Below are 27,399 nucleotides of genomic sequence, written 5' to 3'. Positions count from 1 at the left end.
TATATTCTAGATTTACCAAACTATTTTTGGTGATATTTTTCCTCCTTCTGAGTTCAACCAGACAACAAAAATATAGATTTTATGTTTCTTTTTTATATTCTAGCAACCAAAACTCATGACTTTACTTCCGGGAAGAACTTCAAAATAAAATCAATTGGCGTCAAATATCCCTTGCACCATCAATACAGTATATTTTGAAGAATGAGCTGACTTCCTCCGAACGTTTGACTACGATATGGGCTCGACCAGCAGCACATTGTCCATTTGTCTAGTAGCATTTCTAAAAAAAAATAAACAGATTCCGCGACACCATGACAATAAGACAAAGGAGGGCTCCGATTAGTGATTTTTGGTGTCACGTTACATTTCCTGCAATCATTTTGCCGGTTCGAGCTACTTAATTGCCCGCTGAGGGCAACCATAATTATAATGTGGCCTGCAATCAAATCACTTCATCATTTCCAACTTAGTGGCTCCAAAATTTGTGTCTGGTCATAACATACTCACACCTCATTATGCAACATGACAGATTCATCAATTCATTTTCTACTGCGCCTGTCCTCATGGGAGTCCAAAGTGCTTACGACTAGTCCATCAATGAGCAATTCAAAACATTAGTAACTTCTCTCAGTATGATTCCATGCAGCTGTACACTACTGCAACAACCCGAGTAATTAACCTTGCTTCATTCAGTCATCTTTCACACCATCTATCAAAAAAGAACATGCTATATATGAGACATCTTTCAGTGATTTTCAAAATGGGGTACATGAAGGCACCTTAAGGGGTATGTGAGATTTTACAAGGATTTCTGCAGGTATCAGTGAATCTAATGTAAGGATTTTTAATCCCATGGCAGGAACAGGACATTCTTCTTTTCAAATGAAAAGCACATTAATTGGAACATGCATCAATTTATCGCAACATTTTCTTATACTGTAGTGACTCCTTTGTAAAACTTTGGTCATTAGTGACACAATTTTCCAGCAGATGAGCTAGGAACAAATCAGACGATTCAACACAATCTACATTCTGAAGTTGCTGACGATAGCTAGAGATACCGAAACAGATTTAGGTCTGAAGTTAAATCAGACAGAATGGAACAGCACTCACATTTGAAGTGTTTTTATTTTCATTCACTATGCACTAGTTAGGGGGAAGTGGTTGATTTTTCCTTATTGCATTTAACTATTGTTAAATTGTCATCTTCCTCCGGCAAGTGAGGACGTGCGCAAATTGCGCCGTACTCATTGACTTACGAGCAGAAGGCCACCTCATCGCTACGCTTCCTCTGCCATTTTTCCTGAATAATTAAAACAACGTTCCCAACCACGGAACAGAGGTCGCCCTGAGAGAATTTGCATTTTCGCTGATTTTGTCATGAAAAGCACAATTAACCTCGCGTTGAGGCCACTTGTTAAAGGACGCTAATTAAAACGAGATAAGAGAATAAAGTGGAAGATGATGTATTTCTCTCTTTTTTTTTGCTGAGGTGACAGAAAATGAATTTGGCACATGGCGCTGTCTTATAATTGCATTTGAATGCTTTGCTCTCATTTTTGGGGTGAACAGCTGGTCAACTATAAATGGACAGTCAAAATAAACTGCTGATCCCTAACTATAATATAACTGGCATTGCATTGGATGATTTTATACTTCTACTTCAAATATTGATATTTTGCTCTGTGTGGTCCTTGCCAAGGTCAAAGACGAATATTGTCTGAGGCAGATGGCATGTGGATGAACTTTAACAGGCTCGTGATATGCAGCTTAATCAGTAAAAAATGCACCATGACCACTTTGCGCCTTATAATTGTATATTCTCTGCTAATGCTTGTTGAAAAAGTCAGTCGGCCAAACTGTGTGAGAGAATGGCACCCATTAAAATTATTAGGGGGATGGAATGGTGACACCCCCCCCCCCCCACCCAAAAAAAAAAATCTGTGAATGAGGTTGCAGAACATTTTTAGCTAGATTTATCACGTCACATGAATTGGAATGTGAGGTCTCAACTGGATTACCAAATCGCACTGCCTGTCACTGCTTCATGTCATAGTTACTCAAAATATCCACCAGATGACGCTGTTTTTCATTTTAAATTTGTATTTGATACTCTATGGGAGCGTTGCCCTTAGTTAGCATGCCAATTAACTCATTCAATGCCAAGTACGTATTTTGGTGTCTTCTAGGAATCCAGACATTTAATCCCAGGTAAATAGCTTTTTTTTGTGTGACTGTTAAGGGGTGACACTGAATGAGATAATAAAACAGGGGACAACTTTGCTCATTTTTGTGTGGTCCTCTATAAAATTACATAATAAAACAAACATAGTTCGCAGCCATAAGCGAATGGTGTATCACCATTTTATTTACATATTAAATCACACTAGGAGATCCTAGAGCTCGATGCCTCTACAAGCGGGACAAAATAACAACATGGAAATGTATAAAATTGTAAACCGAAGTAATCTGGATAGCTGGTGAGACAGAAATACGGACTAAGGGATCTCGCAAAAGTCTAGCTGACTTTTCCACTTCTGCTCAAAAAAAGCAGATATAATCAGTTTTCTGCTTGCTCAGATGGATTCGTAAGATTATATAGCTTGTTTTCCGGTGACTTCCTCTTTGCAAGGTCACATGTAAACACAAACATAAAGAAACTTCCAGACTTATCCAACCAAATCACAATCTGTCCTTGAGGCGGGACCTTCGTTTAGTTTATTCAGGTAGGTGTTTCAAAAAAAAACAAAAAAAAAACAAGAGTGACAAGAGGTCCAGAAGTTAATGCTAACTTTAGAGTGACACCAAGGTTAGCCCAGCACAAAGAGACTCAACTCATTTCTAATTAGAAAAGCCACGACCTTTTAAATGAGATCATTAGCAAAGCCATGGTCAGATGGGAACAGAGTGCAAGTGAAAATGGATTGAGACTTTTCTTAATTTAGTGCCTGCTCTTTTTTTTAAAGGAAAGACAAATTAAAGATGAGGAAGTGACCCATTTAGTTAAGACCACCAAAAGCCTTTATCACTCGGGAACACAGGCGTTTTATTAATAGAGTTAGACTAGTTTTTTAGTACTAGAAGGCATCAAATTATCAGTTATGCGGTTAGTTGGCCATCAAATGTAAATACGCATTTGTGGGGCTGATTGCATATTCTTTCCATGGAAATGACATAACACTTTCTTGCTTTCTATAAAAAAAAGTTAAAATCCTTAAAGGTGTCTTAAAAATAAACGGGCACTTTGGTACTTCAATATATGCAAATGGAATTGATGATTCTGCGGCACAGCCTTCCATTTACAATTAGAAATAAAAGTTAAAGTCATGTGAATTAGGAAAAAGGAAAGCTTGTGCCCTTGCAATGAAATGCACGCTTATCTGAAAAGACTTAACCAGCGTAAAGAAACCAACTGTCACCCGTCAAATGGAATTACATAATCAACCAACAGTGTGAATGACAACTAATCCAAATAGCTAAGATTAGGCTAAACGTAAAGAAGCAAAACAAGAATTTGGCGTGAACAATTTCCTCCTTCCGGCTTCACAACCTCAACCACATCCCGCTCCTCGTGCCGGCACGGCGTCGTCCTTTCTCTGCTTTCATCTGACCTTCATTCCTTAACACTTGATTTCATTTAATCCATAATCCATATCAAATCAAGCGCTACCTCTCAGAATTGCCAGCTCATCGACTCGATGCTGCTGCTGATCGGAGCTGTTTGAAAAAGTTAAAAGTTGAAGTTTCGCATCACTGCTTTGGAATCCTACTCTGTTAAAGGGACAATGTGTAGATTTAGACCATTTTTCATTACAGACAGCAGGAGGTGCTGCAGTTACCATTGTCTGTAGCAATAACAGCCATGGCAGTCGGAGGAGGAGTGCTATGAATTCGCTTAATGATAACGAAACCCAATCACATTTAAATGTCAAAATTTATACAATTATTAAACCTTATACAGTAACTGTACTGTTATTCTTATTGGCAATAACCATATGTTCAAAAGTAACGGTCACACTTTATTTTGATATTTGTTGCCTGAAATCTGCCTTTATCTTCCGTTTTTGTGTTACAAGCTTTTATTTTGTCTCCGCACTTCCGGTGTTGTAATATAGACAAAAGGTAGCTTGATTACGGATTTGGGACGGAGTTTTTGACTTTGCGCATGTTTACAAGCAATTCCCTCCGAAGAGGCAAAAGCTGTGTTTTTAATACATACAGTATTTCATTTCATGTATGTTTTGTTGATAATTGGAACGACGATGTTTTATTAAGTTCATATTTGTACCCGTTCCAATGTAATGTTTCTAGGTAAGAGATTTACAAGGCTTCACACTCCGGTGAAGCCTCTTTCCTCCTCTCCCTCGCGTCTATTTAAGAGCGTGTGTGTTTTATGACTGAGACCGACACACGTTGGTTGATGGTTGCGCCGGGAGATAATCACGTGTCTTGTAGGAGTGCCCATCTCCCTTCTGTGAGTGTCCTACAAGACACAGGGGGGGATCCATTCCCCATTAACCATGAAAAACGAGGTATTACTGTATTTTTAAAAACATTTGCTTTGTTTTGAGTGGCACGTCCACAGAATGACCTCGTAGATAAATTTCATGGAACTGTATTTATTTAAGGATAGATTATGATATGAATTTATGTGTAATAAAGATGATGATGATGATGATGATGTCCGGCCACACTCCATGTTGGATAAGCTTTTGGGCATTCAAACTTCAAGTTGTAAGTGTAGTTACTCTTTACAGGGTTCATCATCTCTGCAGGAATTCTGGTCATGACTAAACATAAACTGTGATGATATGCAAAAGAAAAAAAAATGTTGTATGAAGTGTTCAAACAGTTGAGATGAAAAGGTATACTTTGATCATGCAGAATTCTGATCAGTGATCAAAGCAAATTGGATCAAAGAAAGCAGAACTTTCAGATGTCGATTAGTCTAATATGCATTTGCACCCTTTTACCTTCACTTTTCTTTGGTAGCCGTTTGAAAAACAGTAGAATTTCTGATGTCAAACACGATCCGTTTTGGTACTTTTTTTCGTGCTTTTGTTGTTGCAAGTTTGAAGAAGATATGCCGCACCATAAGCCGCAGGGCTCAAATCATGAGAAAAAAGTTGCGGTTTATAGACAGAAAACTATGGTACTAATGTATGGTGAGCAAGATGCTCACTTTCTCCTGATTTTACATAAACAGTAGATAAAGCATCATCAGTATTCAGTGTAAAATAATTTGAGTCATTTCAACTACTAACATTGAAATTGTTTTTTTAACCAATTCGATTTTAAAATTGTTATGGGGGTAAGCAAGCCGCCATTGATAGTTTTTCTAATTATGAATGGTAAAGAAATAGATGAAGTTGGGTAAGGCCCACTTAAGACACACCCACATTGAAAAGGTTATCAGCTACTTAGAATTGAGTTTGTGTGTATGTGCTGTTTAAGCATGCCTCAGTTCTCTGTTTACCCCAGAGCAACAACTCACTTCCAGTGTCTGCATCTTTTATAGCGTTCTGAATGGCCGCACATCTAAGTAAATGAGACTATGGCGTTCCTGACCCCCTCGCCGTTGCCCGCTTTCCATCCTCTTTCCCTGGCTTTGTAAGAATGCTGCCGGCCGCCATTGGGCCCGAGGCCAATCTCGAGTGCAAGTGTGGACCGAGGCTCAGATTGAACACGGGAGCGTGATGTCGGAGTGCATGTCTTTGTGTATGAGCACTGGAGAACGCGCTGCCACGACTCGAACTGCTTTCTGCTGCAAGGTCAGCGCCCGTACACCATGAGCGCACACACACATTCACACACGCTGGCAGAGCTGCAGGAGATGGGTGCAGAGAGGGTGTCATCTGCTGCTGCTGACCAGGCATCGCTGGTGGGGTTAGCGATACAAGGCAATACACGCGCGTACATCCGCTTGCCCTGATATGAGAGTCGGCTCTGTTCAGTCATGTGGATACAGATGCACATGAGCAAACAGCATACCACTATAAATGTTAATGGAGCGAAGTGTACATTGGAGTCACGGTAAGAAGACACTTGCTGTCCTATAAGTACTCCACGACTATGTACAGACAGCGCTAAACAATCATTTATCAATACATGCTCTACTTGTGCAGTGATGCATGAAATTGTCAGAACTTGAATGGCACAAAGTAAAGTGCCGACTAAGTTGTGAAAGGCAATGTGACGTAGCGTATAGCGCAGTGATCCCCAGCTACCGGTTTGCGGCCCGGTACCGGTCCGCGGATCAACTGGTACCGGGCCGCACCCGAAATAATGTTTTGGAACAGATTGGGTCTAACAGTTGATTAATTTGTGCTTTGTTTGTTTTGATCTTTGTTTTTTGGCGCCCTCTCTGGGCGCTTTTGATATTACATTTTGTAGTGAGAATGTAATTTGCATACATTGCGTACATTTGATATGACAGCTTGAAAGCTTGGCGTGTCCCAGAAAAAACCTGCAAAACATGCAGGTAGCCATTCCTCGAGGACTGAGTTTGGAATCCCCTGTCCTAGAGCTTAAATGATTTCAGATATTACCTCCTATATGACATAATTTAGCAAAATAAAGGACCATGGTAACTGCATGGCAAATCATACATCAAGAAAGAAACCAGTTCACTACAGTAAATACGTGACCTTATACACACATGATAAATACATTAAAATGCATGTTATACACCTCCATAACATATGGAAGACTGCTACTCGAAGACACTTAATATTTCAAATGACTGAACATGACAATATTTACACAGTATCCCCACTGTGTCTTATTTAATGCATGCTGCGCTATCCATCTGTGAGTAGACTATGTACATTGGGCTCTGAATTAATTATGGCTTTAATTGTTAAAAAAAAAAAAAAAACTCCTAGGGAATGAATTAAGACTTACCCCGGCCAGGGTCATTCCGTATGCACCAGATCAGGATGGCCTTGTTCGTTTAAGTGCGACTTCAGATCAGCGGCGTTTGATTTCTTCCTCCAAAAATGGTAACAGTCCTTTTTGGTGGGAAGACACATACTGTAAATGATTGAAAACAAATTCAAAACAAATTGTTATCTGGCAAACACATTCACCCCCACTAAGTCAAGTAAGATCAAATGACATTTTTGATGTTTAAAAAAACCCATAAGGAATATTGAATATTATATTGAAGATTACGTTGCGAAATGAAATGTCTCGTAATCCTGAATTGTGTTTAGGAATTATTTGTAGTTTGACTTCTTGTTGTTGCCTATTGAAGACATGTACAGTGTATATTCAATGGAATGAGTATAATTTCCATTTTGCTATTTTTGTCCCTTACAATCTGCATTGATTCCAAATTTCCAAAAGCCTCCCAGGTCCATCTTTATGGCACAAGTCCAAAAATCTCTTTCTAAACTGTGACTTTAACAACCCCTCCCTTTTTCCTCTATTCAATACCTCGCCCTCTCGTCCCAGATGTGGTCCAGAATACAAATTGTGTTTTGCTTTCTTTATTTGTGTAGGCGGTAACGCAGAAGGCCTGATGGGCGAATGTTGTCCGAGGAGGCTGTAATAAGGTGATGAAGCTGCTCCATTCACAAAAAAAGGGGAGAGGACAAAGAGGCTGAAATTGAAATATGTCGTGAAATGGAGAGTGCATCGGATGATAAATGGGACAAATGTGAAGAGGAAAGGACAAATGAATAAAAAGGACCAGAAATAACAAAATAATGTCATTTAGAGTCATGTTCTTTTGAAATGGCTCACCAGGGATTTATTTGAAAATGTGCCACCGTTTTTGTTACAAACAGCAGAGGTGGAAAGTCGCTGATTACAAGAAAAAAAAAACATTAAAAAGAATCAGATTTGTATTTGTATTCGCATGCATTCGCAACTTTTCATATTCTTACTGTCTACATTGGCCTCAACAAGATCTGTTAAACTCGGAGAGACATTTATTATGCTAAATAATGAGTCCATCCGAATGTAGACTTCTCATGTATGACTCCTTTTAAATCGACTGAGGACTTCTTGGGTTTATCCTTTTTTTCTTTTTCCCCATCAGAAAATATACTATTCCGCAAGCCTAAATGAACTCTTTCACTAAAGAAAGAAAAAAAAAAACCAAGGCCCTTGCATCACACTGTGAGGCAGAGAAGCATGACGAAGACTGCAGCATTTTTATACGAGGCAGACGCACACACTTAACCACACACGCTGCACTGCAGCTTAGGCAATAATGACATTATGAACTATTTAGTGCTGTCAAGAGATAAATATAAAAGATTAATTAAGAGCTGTAATTAATTGATTTAATTAATCTCATTTTAGTCGCACCTGAACATTTCTCAGAAATACCCTCAATATGAGTTTATTTTTACATTAAGATGTATTGTGTAGTTGGGGGAAATCAAAAGATTGATAAATAACAGCAATAGATCGGCTACAGTCATTCATCTTCTTTAACAGATCTAGTTTTAACCATTTACCTTCTATTGTATTTGAGACTAGTCCCACGTGCTGGCTGCAAGGTTTAGTTTCAATCATCAGAAGGAACTTTGATTTAGATTCATGAGATGCATTAGGACATAAAACTAAAACATAATCCATCCTGTCCATCGTAAACATACTCAAACGCAGAGTGTTCTTGAGTTGAGTTTGGCAAAGCGCTTTCCTAATTTGATTCAGTCAGGTCTTTGTAGCTATCTATAGCTGTAGCTGCAATGACAGCTGGGTGCTTTGCATTTATGTGGTAAGCTAAACTTGAGCTGCATCTGTGGTAAGCAAGTTCCTTCTGAACTCCTGAATTTGCCCTCGTAGCCAAAACAGGAGCCTATCAGATTATGCCAAAGACAATGACAGCCAGTCAGTATCCACTTCAGGATGATGTTGACCATCTTTTTGCAGCCCCAAACAACTCAAGCACAAGATTCCTGATGCAAAAAAAAAAAGATTTAAACACCATACAAAAAGCATTAAATTAGAGATTAAAAATTATATTAACACAATTGAAAGAAAATGCTTTAACCGTGACAGATTACAATTCAAATAAAAACCGTTAATCTGACACTTCTTAGAATATTTATGTAAAAACTTAACGCACAGTGAAAGACGAAGGTTAAAAATACATTGAGAGTTAATCCACCCAGTTTTTTGTGTTGGATAATTATTTTCTTTCAGTAAGAGACATTATTTCAACCGACTAGATTAATTTAAAAATTGCAGAAGCAGTTTTTCAAAATGAATAAGTATAAAGTAAAGTACAAATAGTACACATTAGAATGACCCAAAACCATCCAACCTTGCATGCCATGTCAAGAGTTTATATTGTCATTTGCATCATACAATTTTGTAAGGGTGCATCCATGCATTGGCACACGGACGGCTTTTTAGCCTTAGCTTTTGTGAGTATTTTGGCAGAAAATTGGCCTTGAGGCTCCCTTTATCTTGCAAAGTTAACAGATCCAACATGAGAAGCGGCACGCCCAGAGATCTCACAGAAGAGGTCAAAGTCAAGCGCATCATTTAGATTGCCTCGATTCTGTTGATGCAGCAAAGTGCAAAGAACACTGCAGAAGAGTGGGGACACCCTTTGCTGGGCTTGCTCGGATCAAATTTGACTGTACTTGCTAAGGGTTGCTAGGCGGTAGCTAGCCTTACACATTGATAGCGCATTCCCCGCACACAGCACATTCTAAACATAGCGTCCATTCTGCTTGCCGGACTGCACAGTGTGCACTCCATACTGTGCCCAGAGTGACTCCAGAGGTCATCCTAAAGGTCATTGGTTATATAGTCAATGCATTCAAATTTAGTTTCCCCACATCCCCAAGGTTGCGCTGGACCAATCACGCAGTGCTTTCACACCTATGATTTGCTGAATCAGCGCATGGGTTTGGAAATGCACAGTGTACTATTCCGCAGACTTCTGAAAATCCACCTTTGCTTATTCATTCACACAGCCAGTTTTTGGTGGTGAATGTCACCACTGATGTGTTGGATCAGGTGTCTGACATTGAGACGAGTGATTTTTACCTGGCATAGAAAATGCATTTACAGTTTGACTCTCCCTTGCAGTTTAATGAGTAAACAAAAACTTTGAACAAGATGGCGCAGTGCAGCCGCAAACTGTAGCTCCGAACCCATTAATACCCACCTGACTGGGTTTGTATAGCTTATTCTGTGTATGCTGTATTTACAAAACACGTTGCACATAAACATGGAATGACATAAGGGAATTGAATCCCATTATTTTATAATAAATACTGTAAGCCTCATAAAGTCTTGGAGAAAAATTACGACAGCCCAACACCTTGAAAACAATTTTGATGTCTGTTTAGAGCTTAATGTGAATTTAATCATTTGGAGACAGCGCGGCAGAGTGCGGAAGTGCAGCCAGCGGAGAAAGTGATGGCTTGAGGTGTGAATTTAAATATTTGTACGCGTGCGCGTGCATTAATGTGATAGTGTAATGTTCCCAATGCACATTTCCATGTCAGAAGCTAAACAGGCTTTATATGGATCGTCTATTTTGTGAGACCATGTATTACCGTAGTTGCAGATTTATAACACTATTGTGCGACAAAGTGACCACAGATGAACTTTAGCCGGCAAAATTTGACAGATTGTTTCCCTGGAAAGAGGAGGGGGAATAAGGTTGGAAGGAGGATTAACTGTTTGTCTGTGTGTGTGTTTGTGTGTGTATTCCCTTGCGGTCATCATTCAATGCACTGCACCTGGGCTATAAGAGACTGTCTGCTACAGCCAAATGATCCCATTGGAGGGTGGAGGGAAGCCGCAATGGAGAGAGGAAGATAAGAGTGGGCAGACAGAGGGAAAGAATAAAAAAAAAATATTGAATCAAGGATTTAGAGGCGAGGGAAAAGGGGATCCAAAATGTGCCAGGGAGACGGCGATGATGAGATCACATAAATGTGTTTTGCTATCAATAAACGAGCGTGCGAAATTAATGGATGGAGAGCTGGAGAAGAGAGTGAGGGAAAGACAAAGAGTAGGGTGTTTTGGAGCCAGGGAGGAGATGGATTCCCAGGCAGTCAGATAGATGAGGGTGTTAATTTGGGTTGCAAGGGGAACGTCGACGGCATGGAGACGAGCTCCGGCAGCCCAATGGGTGAAGAGAAATTACAAAGAAAAACAATTATAGACAATGGAGACTGGGACAGAGGATGATGACTAACTGTAATTAAAACAGGAAAAAACAAGACACTCACAATTCTAAACATCCTCCGGGCACCAGCTATTACTGCAACTTGGATTATTATTAAGGTTGTCAAAATAACACATTAATCGTGATTAAATCATTTTAGTCATCATTGAAGTGTTGTTTTTTTTTTTTTATTCTTATGAATAAGGCTTTTTTGCACTTGAGTTGTTGTCAATTACACCCTGAAGTGACACTGATTGGATGTCATTGTGTTTAGCATAGCATAATAGGCTCATGTTGTCGGTGGGAGAGAAGTTCAACAGCAGAAGACGTGAAAATGGAAGAGGTTTGAGAGTGTTCTGTCTGATGAATAATAAATTTAATTTTAAAAATGTCCCAACTTTGAAAAAGGTAGCGATATGCATTCTTTGTAAGAATGCGTTTGCATAAGCAGCTGTAAATAACATTCAACACATCAGACTCATCAGGTGACTATCTAAAAGAATAAAAAAAAAAACCCTGTGAAAACCATATTTAAGTGATTGTCATGTACTGACTGCACATGTGGCGTTCGTTTAGTTCCATCTATTCAAGCGAAATCCGTGCAGAAGCTACTTGAGATGCAAAGACGCACTGGCCACACAATGTGGAGTTCAATTTTACCTCATCTCACCTGAATGGAGAATGGCAAGTTGACAAAATGAAGAAGGAAAACAACCAAGACCTTGATGAAAGCGATGGACGGCAGCCAGCTAAGAGAAATCAAGATGCGCCTTTCTCTTGGCTAAAAAAGAGGAAACGCAGTTATCACCTTGACAGACGAAGAAGAGATGCAAGGGAAAAAGACATGATGGGATGATATGGAAGAAAGGAATGAAGGAGGAGAAATTGTGAAAATGAATGAGGCAAAGGAAAACGTGTTAGCACTAAAGCACAGTTCCATCTGTCAGGAGAGAAAATTGAAAATACCTGCTCATAGGAAGGCAGCTTCTGCCTAGTTTGTGGTTGGCTACAAACATGTTTTCTATCCTGTAGCATTAATACTGCACTTGTGGGAATCTGGCAATTCTTCTATCTGAAATGACACACAAGAGTTGGGATTAAAAATGGCCCAGGAGCCTGAATGGAATGCAAATCACATATGGATCACAATATGGACTCACTGTGGAGTTTGCATGTTCTCCCCGGGCTACTATGGTTGCCACTCCTCTGGGAAGACATTCCATGTCCTTCAACACCAAACTAAAACAAAAAACAAAAAAACAAACAAAAAAATCCATATCGGGCAAGCCCAAAAAACTCTAATAAACACACAACTAGAAATTAGACTCGGAAGCTAAACTTGGAAAACTTGGATAGCCTGGAGTCAAATGCTAACATGAAAGCATGTACTCTAAAGAAACTCGTAAACAGGAAAAAAAAACTAGACAGCATGAGAGCTCAATTTGACCACAGAGGACCTAGATCTTAAATACTTTCAGACGCCAATCCATCCATCCATCTACAGCCGCCTATCCTCACAAGGGTCGCAGGCTTGCTGGTGCCTATCCCAGCTGATGTCGGGCACTAGGCGGAGGACACCTTGAACTGGTTGCCAGCCAATCGCAGGGCACACAGACACAACCAACCATCCACACACCTAATCACTTCTAAGGACAATTTAATATGTCCAATACACTTGCCATGCATGTTTTTGGAATGTGAGAGAAAGCCAGAGAGCCAGGAGGGAACCCACTCAGGCTCGGGGAGAACACGCAAACCCTACACAGGAATGCCGGAGAAAGCCGGATGCGAACTCGGCTCGCTTAACTGTGAGGCGGACGCGCTAACCAGTGCGCAAGCTAAAAAACCATAGCAACTGATATATCAGGGGACAAATCACAACACTTTGACAAAGGTGATAAATACATAAAAAAATGACAATAAGGTGACAAATACTTGACAATGTGATTTGCATAGAGACTGATATTACAACAGTATCACAACACATCGCTACCAAAAGCCACTTGACATTGCAACTCATAATTACTTTTGTTCTGGGGAAGTTCACAGAGGTCTATTTAAGAAATAGTTCTCATTTCCCGGTTACACTTACAGTACCAGAGAATGAATGTGGGTAGCATGTAGTGTCGATGTGAAAGTGCGCAGAGGCTTGATGGAGCTAAAGCGCCAGCCTGAAGCTGATCGAGCCACATTTACACGGCGCAGTTCTATCCAAACTAAGCCAAGCGTGCTAGCGTGAGGAAGAAACAGGAAGCAATGAAGTGAAATTAAAACCCAGCGGTGGTTAGATGCTTGCCTCAAAGGAGCGCTGACTGAATTCTCATCTTCTTCATAACAGTAAAACAGAAAACTAGCATTGCATTGCAGACACAATAACTCCATAAAGGGATTTTTAAATTGTGTCATTTTCAGGATAGCACAAAACATAACATACAGTAAATGGTCAAAATTTAATTGCTGGTAATTTATCATCATTTCTAATGGAGTTTTGCGCCTATCCCAGCTGGCTTCGGGCAGTAGGCGGGGGACGCCCTGAACTGGTCGCCTGCCAATTGCGTGGCACAACAGGACGAAAAACCATTCACGCACCCAATCACACCTAAGGACAATTTAAAGGGTTCGGTACATCCTGTCATGCATGTTTTTGGAGTGCCAGGAGTGAACTCACGCAGGCTCGGGGAGAACATGCAAACCCCACACAGGAAGGCGGGAGATGGATTTGAACTGTGAGGCGGACGTGCTATTCACTGTCCATATTTTAATAACAGCAACAGAAAAAAATGGCGCACTTTAAAATGAGCCCTATTTAAACAGGCATTAAAACACTGAACACTTTGAAACACTCGGCGCCATAGCACGCACTTTTATTTTATTTTCATCAATCCTTTACAGATATGTGCGGGATGCAGCTTGTGACGTCACAATCTGTTCCTGAACTCGATTGGCTACCGAAAACTAAGCTATTTCATGCAAAACTTTTAACTGTTGAGTCTGCAGCTCAATCTCCCAAATTTTCTATTCACGCAGGCGAACCGCAAGGCTGTTCTCCCAAAGATGTGTTTCTGCGCGAGGTTATGAATGATTCAGCGCTTGTTACGCGCTTTATTCAGTCTGAACACTATTGTAGCGCCGCCATCAAGTGCTCTGCCGCCACTTGCGAGTGAACAGCAGGATTTCAAGGCAACGCCTTTCTTTTGTACTCCCACTGAAAACAAGTTAGCTTGAGTTTATCTTGAGAACGCGCGCGGATGCACTTGCAGTTCCCGAGCCCTCCGTAATGTCAGAATGAGGTGCCGCAGTCCCGAGCGTGCGCCTAATAAGGCTAACAAGTCATGTCGCCGTGGGACATTAGCGGCAAGGGGATCGATGCGCACCAAATTCCAGTGCATTAAGCCGACTTAATTATAGGCTCCCTTGTGTCAAACCTTGCGCCGACCATCATGATGTAATACACAATTAGAAAGTGTCAATTGATGCATTGCAAGCAATGTCACATTCATATGTAAATTTCTCCACTCGGCAGGACATGAATTACGTTGCATTACTTTGAGATGATCGCCATAAAAGTCAAACTAATCAAGTCCCATGTCCTATGCTGCATCGCCACAATTGAGTCTTATTACAGTAGATTGAGTCAAATGTATGGATAATTTTCAAAAGCACAGACATTTTGCATGTGAAGATTAAAATGATTTTAATATGACAGCCCACATCTCAGATAAGTATCGGACAATGCGCCTTATAATATGGTGAGTTTTCATTTTTTGGGGAACGAAAAAAATAAAACTTAATCACCATGTAAATTCTTTCAATTTTAACTCTACTGTAGTTATACATGTATTTTTTACAGTTAAAATTGTGATTTTATAAAAAAAAAATAAAAAAATCCAGAAACTGTTTTTAAATCAACAATACAATATATTGTTGTTTTTTGGTTGCAATTTGATTAAAAAATAAGTTTAAGATTTAACTGACTCATATTTATACTCTTTTAAACTCTTGACTCATCTTGGAATTGATCTAAACAGTCTTTTGATGCAATCAAAAGTTTTTTTTTTGCCCCATTCCTCAAATAGTACTTTCCACATATCATTTTTTTTCCTAATTTCTGACTGAAAATTTGACTAACTTGATTGTTTTGTTGACATTGTCTTTAGCGCAGCCCCATCTAGTGGACACATAAGGCCACCCTAGCCACTACTGTAGCTTCTATTCTATGCACCTTATAATGCGGTGTTCCCTATATATGAAAACTGTTTTAAAATAGGCCATTCATTGAAGGTGCGCCTTATAATCCGATGCGCCTTTTAGTGCGGAAAATACGGAAGCATGCAGCTTGCCTCAGACTTCAGCAGAAAACCTCTACAGCCTAACCTAAAAAAAAATCTGTTTAGCAAAGGGAATAAAAAACAACAGTTACCTTTGCACAGAGAAAAACATTAAGTTTCAAAGCTAGTTTTCAATTACTGCTACAACCTTACAAGCTAATGAAAAAAAAACCCATCCAACTGTTGATTTTGGTTCAATATGCCCTAATTCACAGGACCACAAAGCAATTCTGTCTCCCACAGTCAAATACGGATTTGATCCAGCTTTTTAATCTACTCCCCTAGAATGCCTATGATTGGCTTGCTGATCACGCCAATTCACAGCAGCTCCCTTTGTTTCGTTTTTTTTTTTTACTCTACAGCTCACTGTTGGGACTCCAAGTAAAAGCGAGAGTGCACAGAAGTGCATAAGAAAAAGATTATCTGAGTGCTCACGGAATATATTAAAAAAACACACACAAACACCTCTGAAGTGCTTTAAAAAATCAGATGTGATCATCTTTTCTGCGGGGAATGCTATTAGCCGTATCCGTCTATTAAATTGTTAAAGCAGTGCACACACATACATGCCTTCTTTCATTTTAATTAATGTATTTGATTAATGATATCCGCTGTTCCTTTCGGCTTTGCACGCAAACGAGAAGCCGTCCCCTGGCTGAGTTGTGGAATAAAGGGGAAATTACATGAAGATGTAATACAGCTGGCGCACGGTGAGCTGGTTAATATGTGCTAATGAAGCAATCAATAAACTGGAAAATAAACTGTGCATAAAGGGCACATTTATGAGACTGGCGAGCACAAGGTGCTCTCTATTTTGTTTTTGCGCTAATGTGTTTGTAATGCGCCGCATCTTGTTTGAGGTCGTAGCAACTTTCCCCCTGATGAATAAACGTATGGAAACAAGTCGTTGTGACCTCTGACTGTGCATGATCAGCAGGCTGATGTGCAACTGCAGAAAAATGTGAGGTGCTGAAAGAAATGTATCTCCGATGGGGGTAGCATTTAGGGATGGTCTATTAATTGAATTAATTCAATCAATTTGTCATTTTAAACGTCTAAGATTTGAAAATTAGCTCAATGGTTCACAAGATTCATTCACAAAAGGTAATAACTACTTAATTGTGGCTTTTAAAGGGATAGTCCACATATTTGGCAGTAAAACAATTATATTTTGTCTATAATTTACTCATTTTTAGGAGAAAAAAATGAATGAAAAATGGAATGGAGTAAATAAACTCAAAAACATAAAATTTCATCTTCGGGAACTGAATGAGCTAATTTAATAGCTAAATTATTCTTCACGTACTGTTAATGCTTATAAAAACATTTTTTTTTAAACTGAAAAATACATTGTGTTCTGAAGGCTCAGCTAACAACCAATCCATCATGGTTCAGCTTATGAAAGTCACATGACCAACAGGAGAACCGTGATTGGTTATCCAAGACTTGAGCGCAGTTGATCATTTTCAGCTGAAAATAAGTCGAAAAATGTGTTTTTAAAGGTATTAACTGTGCATGATTATAATAATTTAGGAAAAAAATGGTTAATTAGTAATTTTAGAAAAAAATATGTATATGAAACTTTATGTCAAACATATCAATTTATATCAAATAAAATTTATATCAAATTTATATCAACTAACTAATGATCTACTTTAGACACGCCATCTTACTGACACCATAAAAACCTCTGCAGCAATTGCTTAACAACTATGCAGAAAAAGACTCGATGAGGCGGAATCATGTGTGATATTGAGAAAAGCTGAGAATAGACGAAATGACAGCAGCCAGCTCTAGAACGTTCGATAAGTGACCCGAGTGAACCTGTCAGCGCACTCTACATCTTCCCATCTAAATTAAACCCAACAAATCCTCTGTTCACCTGCACAGCCTTCTGTGTCGCTCGGCAGACGTCTTCCTGTCAAGACATCATCACTCTGAGTGCACGAAGGTCAGTCACTGTGTCTGTCTTCACAATGTCTGAAAGACCCTGTAGTTTGGATTCTGAGATTTTTTTTCGACATATTTTAAGATAATAGCTGAAAACCTGGGGAAGAAGGTGGAAGAGAGGGGTAGGAAGATTTTTTTTTTTTTTTTTTTAAACCCTGAGGAGACTTGGCCATTTTAGAGTGCCTCGTTGTCACATGATAAAAGCCCCACAATATCTCAATCAGGTATTGTTTTTTGTTAACTTCATGAGACTTTTAAGTCCAGAACAAAATATAATTTTTACTGTCAAATTATGTTATCATGTTATGACCATTTGGCACAAAAAATGTCTGCGCATACATTTTGATGAATATTGCATTTGTGGAATATGAATTAAGCATCAAAATCCAACCCTTAGGAAAAAAAAAATCCAGGAGATAGCGGTTTTGCTTCTTGCTGTCGGCTGAAAAATCAGATTGGCTCAGAGCTCAGGTAACAACCAATCACAGCTCTGCTTGTGAACATCACAAACAGGTGAGCCGTAATTGGTCAGAAAATGACAACCTCCTAAAATGGTAAAACAGGTGGATTTTGCTGCTTATATCACATTCCACGAACGCTATATTAAACAGAATGCCATGTTTGGACTAATGGTTTTGCATGGAATAGAATAGACACTAAACAATATGTTTACATAGTTTTGCTAACTGGTTATCAAAACATACCTATTTATTGTCTCATCTATATAAACTACATCAAACTTCATCTGCCCAGCTCTCCATTTTTTCAGTCACCACAAGTAACCCCATTCACCCACCAATATGGAGAAACTTCTACATTTCACTCACTCGCCTGCGTACTCCACTTTGTTCTGTCTGCAAAGACATTAAGTCAATTCGTGTAAATAAAAGTAGCACACGGCTACACAGACGGCTCTACCGCGCATTCCCGCTTGTTTATTTGACTAAAAATAGCCACGGTGATAAATTGTTTGACCACTACGCGAGCCCCAGCAGACATCAGGCAGACATTTTCACTGAATGTTTGTGAATCTCACATTAGCATGCCAATCAGCCGCGGATGAACACCCATATTCGTTTGAAACAACCTGCATGGGAGTCCCATAAGTAATCACACAAAGCATAACCTTTACAATGATGGAGACGCAGACATAATCAAACAATGTGAAGCAGGAGGACAACCGGGACTCAAATTAGGATGTTGTTTAGCTACAAAGCAATTGTGTTGATTAAGTATGTGATGTTGCCATTGATGTGGAAATAGCAAAGGCCCATGAAAGGCGTCCTCTTGTCTTTAGCGGCTCCCCCTCTTGTCCGATGACAGCCCGTCCGCCAAGCTTTGAGCAAGACCAAACCTCCTTGCTTATGCAGATTTATCAGCCTTATTTTCCCTCATTTATCCTCGTCGTCAATTCTCCGCTCGCGCCCGATGCCTCATCTAGCATTCCATGGCGGAATCTAACGTTGACCTCCGTGGCGCAAAGCACGTCGCCGGCCTCATTTCCCTTTCTGCTTTCCTCCCCTACGTCAACTCCCTCTGCTTTTAATCTCTTCTCTGTCATTTCTTTTTTAATATTCCGTCTTTCATTATCATCATCCCAGGATTACCTGTCACTACTTCATACCGCTGTCGCCTTGTCAGGAGGCTGTGAGAGGCACACCCCCGGTGGCCTTTTTGCTATGGTGATATGGCGCCCGTGATTCATTTGGACGAATGTGCTAATAAAATGGTTGGGCATTTTGAAAGAACATTTTAACTAGAGGTACCAGATGGTAGACGAACAGGTGGAGTCATAAGAGTAGGGTTTAAAATATTTCAGTCGATTTATCCGGACTGCCAATGTTTTTAACACACCATATAAGTCAGTATTATAGAATGACCATATTGTAATTTAAAAAAAAAAATAAAAAATCACTCGGGATGTGCAAAAGACTGCTATTACTGCTGAAACACGATACAAATGCTACCATGTTCTGAAATACAAATAAGTAGTGTAATGCCATTGGCCTTAAAGGGATAGCGTGTAAGATTTAGGCCACTTTTCATTACGGACAGCAGGGGGTGCTGCAGGTGCTGCATTTACCATTGTCCAATAAACACTGACATTGATATGTTTGGGTCAGTTTGACCAAACTTTCTGGGTTGTTTCATACCAAAGAATTCCAAATACGGCTTTTGTACAAGATAATCTAAAAAAAATCAGATTGGTTTGGATAAAACAACCCAGAAAGTTTGGCCAAATTGACCGTTATTTTTAATCCAACAGTTTTTAGAACATGTACTCAAACATTCCATGAGGGTACATACTGGAAAGTTGTTTAAATCTTTTCTCTCCCACAAACATATGAGCCCTAGAAGCCCGCACTCAATGAACTTTTTAAAGTTTTTAAAGTTAAACTGGGGTAGCAAGGCATTGCCCTCCTATAAAACCGTGTATGATCTACAGCATCGCGATTCAAAAAATATACACAAAAGATTCTAGCGCATCCTGATTCCAACCTGTCTCTAAAAGGTGTTGACGACTTTCATGTATCAGCGCACACAGTCACCTTTAAGTCTTGCATTGATCTTTTGAGCAAAAGGTCAGTCGACAAAAGTACTAAGAAGAAACTACATGGTAAAGAAAAGGGGACTTCAATTCACGATTATGGAACTTTTAGATTAAAGCATTTATAATATTTTTGGGAGGGCAAATTAATAGATGAATTACATTTGAAATTTAAAATAAAGGAAAAAGTACAATAACTGGTATGCTTGCACGAATAAAAAAATCATTTGTAACGATTCTGGTAAGATTATGGAAGTCTCCCACTTTCAAAGGAGCTTTAACAAGAAAATGTCTTATTGTTGTAGTATACTTCCAAACTTTAATAAAATAGCAGTGATGGGAACTTTCTTGGATGATGCATTCACCCTTGAGTGAGATCTGAGGTGGGAAAAGAAAAGCGCAACAGCTGTGTTAGTTGCTAGAGCTGTGTAGCTTTCACCACCCAAATCATACTTTCAAAGTTAATTAGTGGCAATAATTTACAAAAAGGTGTGATAAGCAGTATTGCTAATGGATGGGAACAAAAGCCAAAACACATCAACAGGATTTAATATGTCACTGGAGATGCTAAATGCTTTGAAGCAAGCGCTGAACAAAAAGAGAAAGCTTCAATTAAAAGTGTAAAGAAATAAGCCCGACAAAGGCTATGAAAGAGAGAGCGGTGGGGGGGGCGTAATCATCTCAGAGGGGGATTAGAGGACAGAGAGGTCCCTTGGGTGGGCGGAGTGAGAAAATTAGGCGAAGAAATCGAATAGCTGCAAGGAGGAAGGTTCAATAGGGGGACGGAAGGGCGAAACAAGGATGGACATAACGAAACAAGACTGGCTGATGAGAGAAGCGCGGTTGTTTGATGATCATCAATAGCTATATTTAATAAGCCTGGCGGTAGTCATGAAAACCATCCAATTGGGTTGGGCAACATCAGTAACCACACCCTATAGAGAGATGTGCTGAAAGACCAAGTAAAATAACAGTTAAGGACGTCATTTTAAGACTTTAAAAGCTGAGGGAGTTTGACCACGCAAAAGATGATATTGGGTAAAAATATTGTGAAAAAAAATGGTCTCAATTACAAAACAGATGAAGTACCCATTAAGCTTGCATTTCATTCCTGAGGCAACACCTGCCAAAGTTTGTTTGAATTTGTTTAAATTTAAAGATCAAGATTATGGGACAAGATAGTGTATTGGTATTTTATCATGGATATGATCCAGTTTTTTTGCGGTTAATGGACACAGAGACAGCCACTGTGGAAAATGAAATCGGCAAAGTAGCTACTGGAGGTAATGTTGTCGGTATATGAAAAAGATTGGTGAGGCCATCAGTCAATCAGCCCACGGGCACTCCTACAAGACACGTGATTGGCAATTTTATACGTGGGACGTTTCCTGCTCGCGTGTAAACACATCAGAAGAGTCATGTTTTTTTGTTGTTTGTTTCCCATAAGTTGTTTTAAATACATTGAATTAAAAGTAGAAATGGACTCATTGCAGAAAGAGCTGCCAGAACTGACAAATAACTAAGCGGTAAGTACGAATACAACGAAAACCAGTCTTCTGTTTGATTTTGTGCTGAGAGTAACATGACGGTGTGTTTTCAACTTTTATTTGTTGTTATGTGTATTTATAAAAAATAAAAGTCATTTGGGGCGAAAATCTGGCTCTTATGTCGATGGCATTATTGGGATGTGCAGGCTAGCTAGCTGGACCTGAACACATTAGTGACGATCCTCAATGTCGACTAAATTATTTTTACACACTTCTACTACAACCATAAAAGTTTGGCTGCTAGGAATTGAACATAGAGAACTTGAGGGGGGTAATATTAGAGAAATTGTAAAATCAGTTTTGTTTCCATCAAGAAATCTCAGAGTAAACCTAATGTATATAGAAAGTAATCCTTGAATTCACTACGCTCTTTTCCCTGCAGCTTTGCTCTACCACAAATGTGCTGTTGGGCAGATGCGCATGTCTCATTGTTGGCGCATTCCTCAATGACATATCCAATCTATCTGCTTCCACTGCCGTCACAATCAGGATGCAGATGAGCATCTCTCCAACAACCATCTGAAATTTCAGTTGATCTTCACTGAGATTCCAACAGTAATCTCCAATTACAAAACCTGAGTTCTTACAGATGAGATACTGCAGCTCCAAAATCTATACCCATTCAATAACCATTAATTGTTTCGGTTTATCTTCCTGCAATCAGAAGAAAGGCCGATGAATCTTTTATCGGCTATGTAGTGAGACTAGTGATGGAGTACCTCTGTGCTAAAATGGTGGTAGGGGATAAAGAACGTAAAACAAATAGGAAGTAAACAGATGAACCCAAATAAAAGAGCAAGGACGGCATTTAACTTTCTCAACTGGCTCCTCCATTGAATGAGATCAAATTTAGATAGAGAGACAGCATCTTGACCAGGTAATTACTTTCCAATAGCGACGGTTTGCTTGCAAAATGAGAAGCGGCGCTGTCCCAAGGCTTACTTGTGATTTATTTCAAGGTCACATTTTAATTACACCTAATGAGATTGACTGCGCTCTAACAGCTGTGCTCCGGGGTAACCAAACTTTGTCAAAATGCTGATGAAATCAAACACGTTGATTCGCCCGCGAGAACTCATCTATGAATTTATGAATGAATCCAGGTTTACGAAACAAAAAGAAAACGTTACATGCGCTCATGCATTTATTCCGCCATGAATATTCAGTAACAGGAGAATACTTAAATAATTAAAGTTAATGAGATGGACACTCATAACGAAATATTTATGACATTTTACACAGCTCACAATGAGTGATTCGGATAATCTGCATCTGTAATTTGTTTGCTTATATTACATGCAAATGCGTCAAGTGGTCTCGGATCTCGCGTTGCTTTCATTATGTTTGCTTTGCAAATTAATCTCATGAATGTGTAACTTTATTAGACTCTAAATCATAGGAGTAGGAGAATGGGGTCACGTGGGAAGACCGCAAAGGATAAAATGTCAATATTTTGTTATTTATTGCGGAATTCAAGCATCTTTTTAGTTTTATTGCTTTTACTTGAAGCGGTAAGTAGGCGGCAATTGCTGCATGCACTGCGTCCGAGGGTTTTGTTTATATTTTCGGAATGCGAAGATTAACTTTAATTTTTGATACAACACAAAATAAAATCATTCCGTGGTGTGGGGTGAGTGCTAATCCTTCTGTGAATATTTAAATGACCTAACCCAACTCTAAAGGTCATTAGGTCACAAAATAATGTACAAAAATGCCATACAACTGGAATTACGTGTATTTTAGGATGATTACCTTTACTAGTAGGACAAAATCCTTGCATTCATTACTCAACATCTCCAAATAACTCAACATTCTGCTTTACAATATTGCAAATTAATATTAATCAATGTAAACATAAAAAAAAAAACATACCAGCGATTTTGTTTGATGCAAACACAGCAGAACTCCTTTATTTCGTTGCCTGTCTGTGTAAGCTAATTGTTTCTCTCGTACAACCTGTTATGAATAAAAAAAGAGTTTATATGTGCAGAGGGCCTCAGGTGTTTTGCTAGTCATACTTCTTTTGCGCTTACCAACCAAACAGATAGACAGAAATAAATGATTGATTAAACTGACTGACTAAATGTGAACTTTTCACATCATGTCATCACTGTCAAGTGGAAACTACCAATGTTCAAATTTGGTCAATTTTTTCCTTTAAAAAAAAAAAAGAATTAGTTCTATTGGCAGTTATTGGCTTGCTCTTTTAATGATGCAATGCTAATGGGTCTAAAAACATTTTTTTTGTTGCTAAAAACGGATAGTTTTGGAGATGCAAGGATTCTGCCCTACTCCAGCAACATAATTCAATTATCCAGATTCATATGTCTATGCAATGAACATGCCAAAATGTCTGTTGTTTTTAACAGATACTTAAATTACTTGATGACACATATCAGCTATATTTTGTATAAAGTTTTTTTTTTTTTTAATTGTACTGGTTATTATATCCAACACGGAGATTGTGCTATCCTCCACTGTAACCATCAGAGGTTCAGGACGGAGGAGAGCGGTGATAAGAAGCACATGGCCCCCGGGGCTCTGCGCTGCTTTCATCCGATCCACTCATTTTTTGTCACAGTGTACTTTTTGTATGTCTGTGCCTGTTTTGCGTTCTCCCTCTCAGCATCAGTAAGAACCACTGTTATCTTTCATCGCATTTGTTTGAGTCATTTAAGGATCACTTATCTGTATCTATTGATATTCCACAGATCTAGGGTTCTTTTTGTTTCCGAATTTAAAGGTGTTTTGACACATCGTTATATCATTGTCAGATGTCAGATCACTTAAAGGCAAACACGATCTCATCTTTTATGTGCAAAAACACACAACAGCTGGACCATAATGGGTCTTTATGCAGTCCTATTGCTGTCAATAAATAATAATTGACTTTCGCCAGTTCCGCTGAGAGCTCAGTGGCTTCGGTTAGTCAATCTTACACTCTTCATTTCAGAGTGAATTGTTTCTTTTCCCTCAGGACGCTTTCGTGTTATAGGTCACAAACGGAGGTTGTGCTGGTAATAATAAAAGATTGAACGCATGGCCACACAAGTTAAGTACTGTTCACTATTGATCCGTGTGTGCGGGCCCGTGTCACTGAAGTAGATAACACTACAGACCTCAAGAAGCTCATATATCACCTGCCGGGATAAAAATGGAGGAAACCCACAAAGCTTGTCAAACGGAGGTCACCTCCAAAGCAAAGTGCTTAGAAGATGATATGCAGCAGGCAAAAGATACTATTAACTTTTAACAAATGTGTTATCAAGTGTTTATATAGTCCTTCGATGATGTAAGAGTTTGATTGTACTCAACCCTAATCAATAGGTGACGTTCAAGCGGCAATAGCAAAACAGGTCACCGAAATATTGATGATACAATTAAAAGTAATAGCACAACTTCGAATTATGTGTCTCAAAATGGGAACGAACCCTTAAAAACGAAGAGGTGGGCACAGTTATTTATTATTGCAATGCTATATTAACCGCATGCTGTATAACTACACCATCCAATCGAGCTCTGGCCACTCCATTAATTAAATAGTCGAAAAGAAATCAGGAGTGTTCTATTTGTACTACTATCCAATTTATTAAGGTTGACAAAGACGAGTGATGTAATAATGGAGATATGGTAAACTGTTTCATCAATTTTGAGTATAGCTGTAAAAATAAATTCCTGTAGACACACTCTTATCTAGAAAAAAAAATCAATTGGTTCTCCTTTGCTTCAAGTGCTGCCCATTTGTAATTTTATGTTTCATATTTCATGCATAATCTTGCCAAATATCCTTCTTAATACATATTGTTTTAATATAACAAAACATCTACAGCCACACTAGTGTGTTTATAGGTTACTTACAAAACACATTCGTGACAGCCATGTTTATTCTCCTGGCACCACCACAGTTGTATTGATTGACGGCGTCCAGAAAAAGAGGAAAAACTGTAAGCCCCTGACAGCCAAGTGAAGGATGAAGACATTTGCGTCTACCTCCTTCCTGTCGAGTATCCGTGCTCGAGCTTATTAAGAAGGCGAGAGGCATCAGTCAGAATCACGAAAGGGGGATACCTTCATAAAGAGCGGTAAGGTTGTGTCAAGTGGGGTAAAAAGTCAGGTGAAAAGATGCCTCATTTTAATTGGGACAGTCCCAATTGTCAGCCATGTGTCCCGAGTCTTTACAGATTTCACGAACCCTATTGTTTTGCCCTGAATTTACAAAGATTTCGGCCTAATGTGGCGGCGTTAAAAAATACACACCTAATCTTATTTTAAGTATCAGAGGGGAATCCTTCAACCAGATTTTTTTTTTTTTAAATTTAGATACAATTTGTTATTATTGCAGATCAAAAGATTGATATACAACAAGAAGTGGCTTCAGTCACGTATTTCCTTGACCAGGTCCAGTTATAAGCATTTACCTTTAGCTGTTTGAGACTGTGTTTGTGTTTGAGACTGGTTCCGAGTGTCTTTGTTGCTATCGATAGCTATTGCTGCACTTGCCACTGGATGCTTTGCATTTATGTGGTAAACCAAACTTCTTATAAGCATTCACCTTTAGCTGTGTTTGAGACTGTGTTTGAGACTAGTTCCGGGCGTCTTTCTTGCTATCGTTAGCTATTGCTGCACTTGCCGCTGGATGCTTTGCATTTATGTGGTAAGCTAAACTTCTTCTTATAAAGAATGCATATCATTATATTTTAATCAAAGGTGCCCTTGTGTTTTTTTTTTTTTAAGTTTACCTTTCATCGGATCGATAATGTCCATTTCAGGGTGTGATTCACCTTTGTTTTCCAATTCCCAACAACTCGAGCACAATACATCTGATGCATGACAACAGCTCTAATCATCAAAAAGAAAGCACAAAGTTAGCAATTAAAAATTAGACTATTGCAATTAAGAATAAAAAATAATCAGTTAATCCAACATCCCAAGTATTAATGACGGAAAATGTTTTAAAATAATGTATCTTGCATTTCTTTTTGTATATCACATAAATGACAATTTTAACAGACTTTTGTACCCATTGTAGTCAAGGGGCATTTATGTCATCGGAACTGGGATAGTGAAGACTCATTTAGTATTTCAGAGACAGCTGAAGACTCAGATGGTCTGTTCAATCCCTGCTGACTTGGCCTCCGGCCCTTCGCACCGCTTTCATCTGCAGCAGCTCTAGGATAACGCACAAATAAAATGTTATACTCGTGTATATGCGGTACTGGCTGCCATCTGTGCTTCTTCCCTTGACGGCTTCATCCTACTTGATATTTTCATGCTTGTACTCGACGGACTACAACTCAAAATCATTCCTTCTTTATTTATGTTCATCCATTCATTCCATCACCTGCGGTTATCTGTGACCTCCCGTGTCACAAGTAGAATACAGTATGACAACGTCTACCCTTGTATACCTTGATTTTAACCTCTTTTGTTGCCTCCTGTTCCTTTTTTTTACTCCATCAGACAAGATGGCAATGAACAGCATCCTCAACGCTGACAACATCAAGAAAGCACTAGATGCATTTGCAGGTAAATCACACAGTATTTTTCCTTCCACATTAAAACCAAATTTTTTGTTCAATGAGGAAAATAAAGGGGATGCTCCATGATAAACTTTGAACCATGATAAACTTTGTTCTAAATAACAGTGATGTCACAGAAGTATATTGGTTACATAACCGATGACTTGTTTGAAAAAGTAGATTAGAAGTCACTTTAATTTTGCAGGAAGCAACCACCCAGCTTAACATAAAAACGACACTTGGTTTTGCCACTTAATACGAAGTGGGATTTTAATAAGTGATGTTAAAAACAAAGTTTGGGTTTACCACTTAAATTACTTGTAGTATTTTAATTAAAAAGAGATTTTTCTAGTTTTAATTG

General features: G+C 39.0%; 2 protein-coding genes across 8 annotated transcripts in view; one reads left to right on the top strand and one right to left on the bottom strand.

Annotated features, from left to right (window-relative positions):
* The window catches only part of csf2rb (colony stimulating factor 2 receptor subunit beta), a 39,572-nt gene extending 27,186 nt beyond the window's left edge, over positions 1–12,386 (bottom strand). For 2 of the 6 annotated variants that reach the window (XR_015868117.1, XM_088436329.1), the window contains exons 1-4: positions 12,307–12,386; positions 12,113–12,218; positions 11,817–11,927; positions 6,904–7,032 (exon numbers count right to left, since the gene is read on the bottom strand). The gene's annotated coding sequence lies outside the window, so the exon portion shown is untranslated. The remainder of the gene's footprint in view (positions 1–6,903; positions 7,033–11,816; positions 11,928–12,112; positions 12,219–12,306) is intronic. The other 4 variants (XR_015868114.1, XR_015868115.1, XR_015868116.1 and 1 more) reach the window with 2 other exon arrangements.
* Positions 1–27,399, top strand: part of pvalb6 (parvalbumin 6) — a 32,019-nt gene that overhangs the window by 3,072 nt on the left and 1,548 nt on the right. The window contains exons 2-3 of one of the 2 annotated variants that reach the window (XM_088436333.1): positions 17,365–17,425; positions 26,980–27,045. In XM_088436333.1, coding sequence (XP_088292459.1) covers positions 26,985–27,045 — 61 coding nt within the window. In that variant the 5' untranslated portion in view covers positions 17,365–17,425; positions 26,980–26,984. The remainder of the gene's footprint in view (positions 1–17,364; positions 17,426–26,979; positions 27,046–27,399) is intronic. The other variant, XM_088436331.1, reaches the window with a different exon arrangement.

Source organism: Hippichthys cyanospilos, chromosome 16 (assembly GCF_059441005.1).
Source record: "Hippichthys cyanospilos isolate Australia breed blue-spotted pipefish chromosome 16, RoL_Hcya_1.0, whole genome shotgun sequence".
In the NCBI taxonomy this organism is placed as follows: Eukaryota; Metazoa; Chordata; class Actinopteri; order Syngnathiformes; family Syngnathidae; genus Hippichthys; species Hippichthys cyanospilos.
Note: the sequence above shows the minus strand (reverse complement) of the source record. Positions and strands in the feature narration are given on the sequence as shown.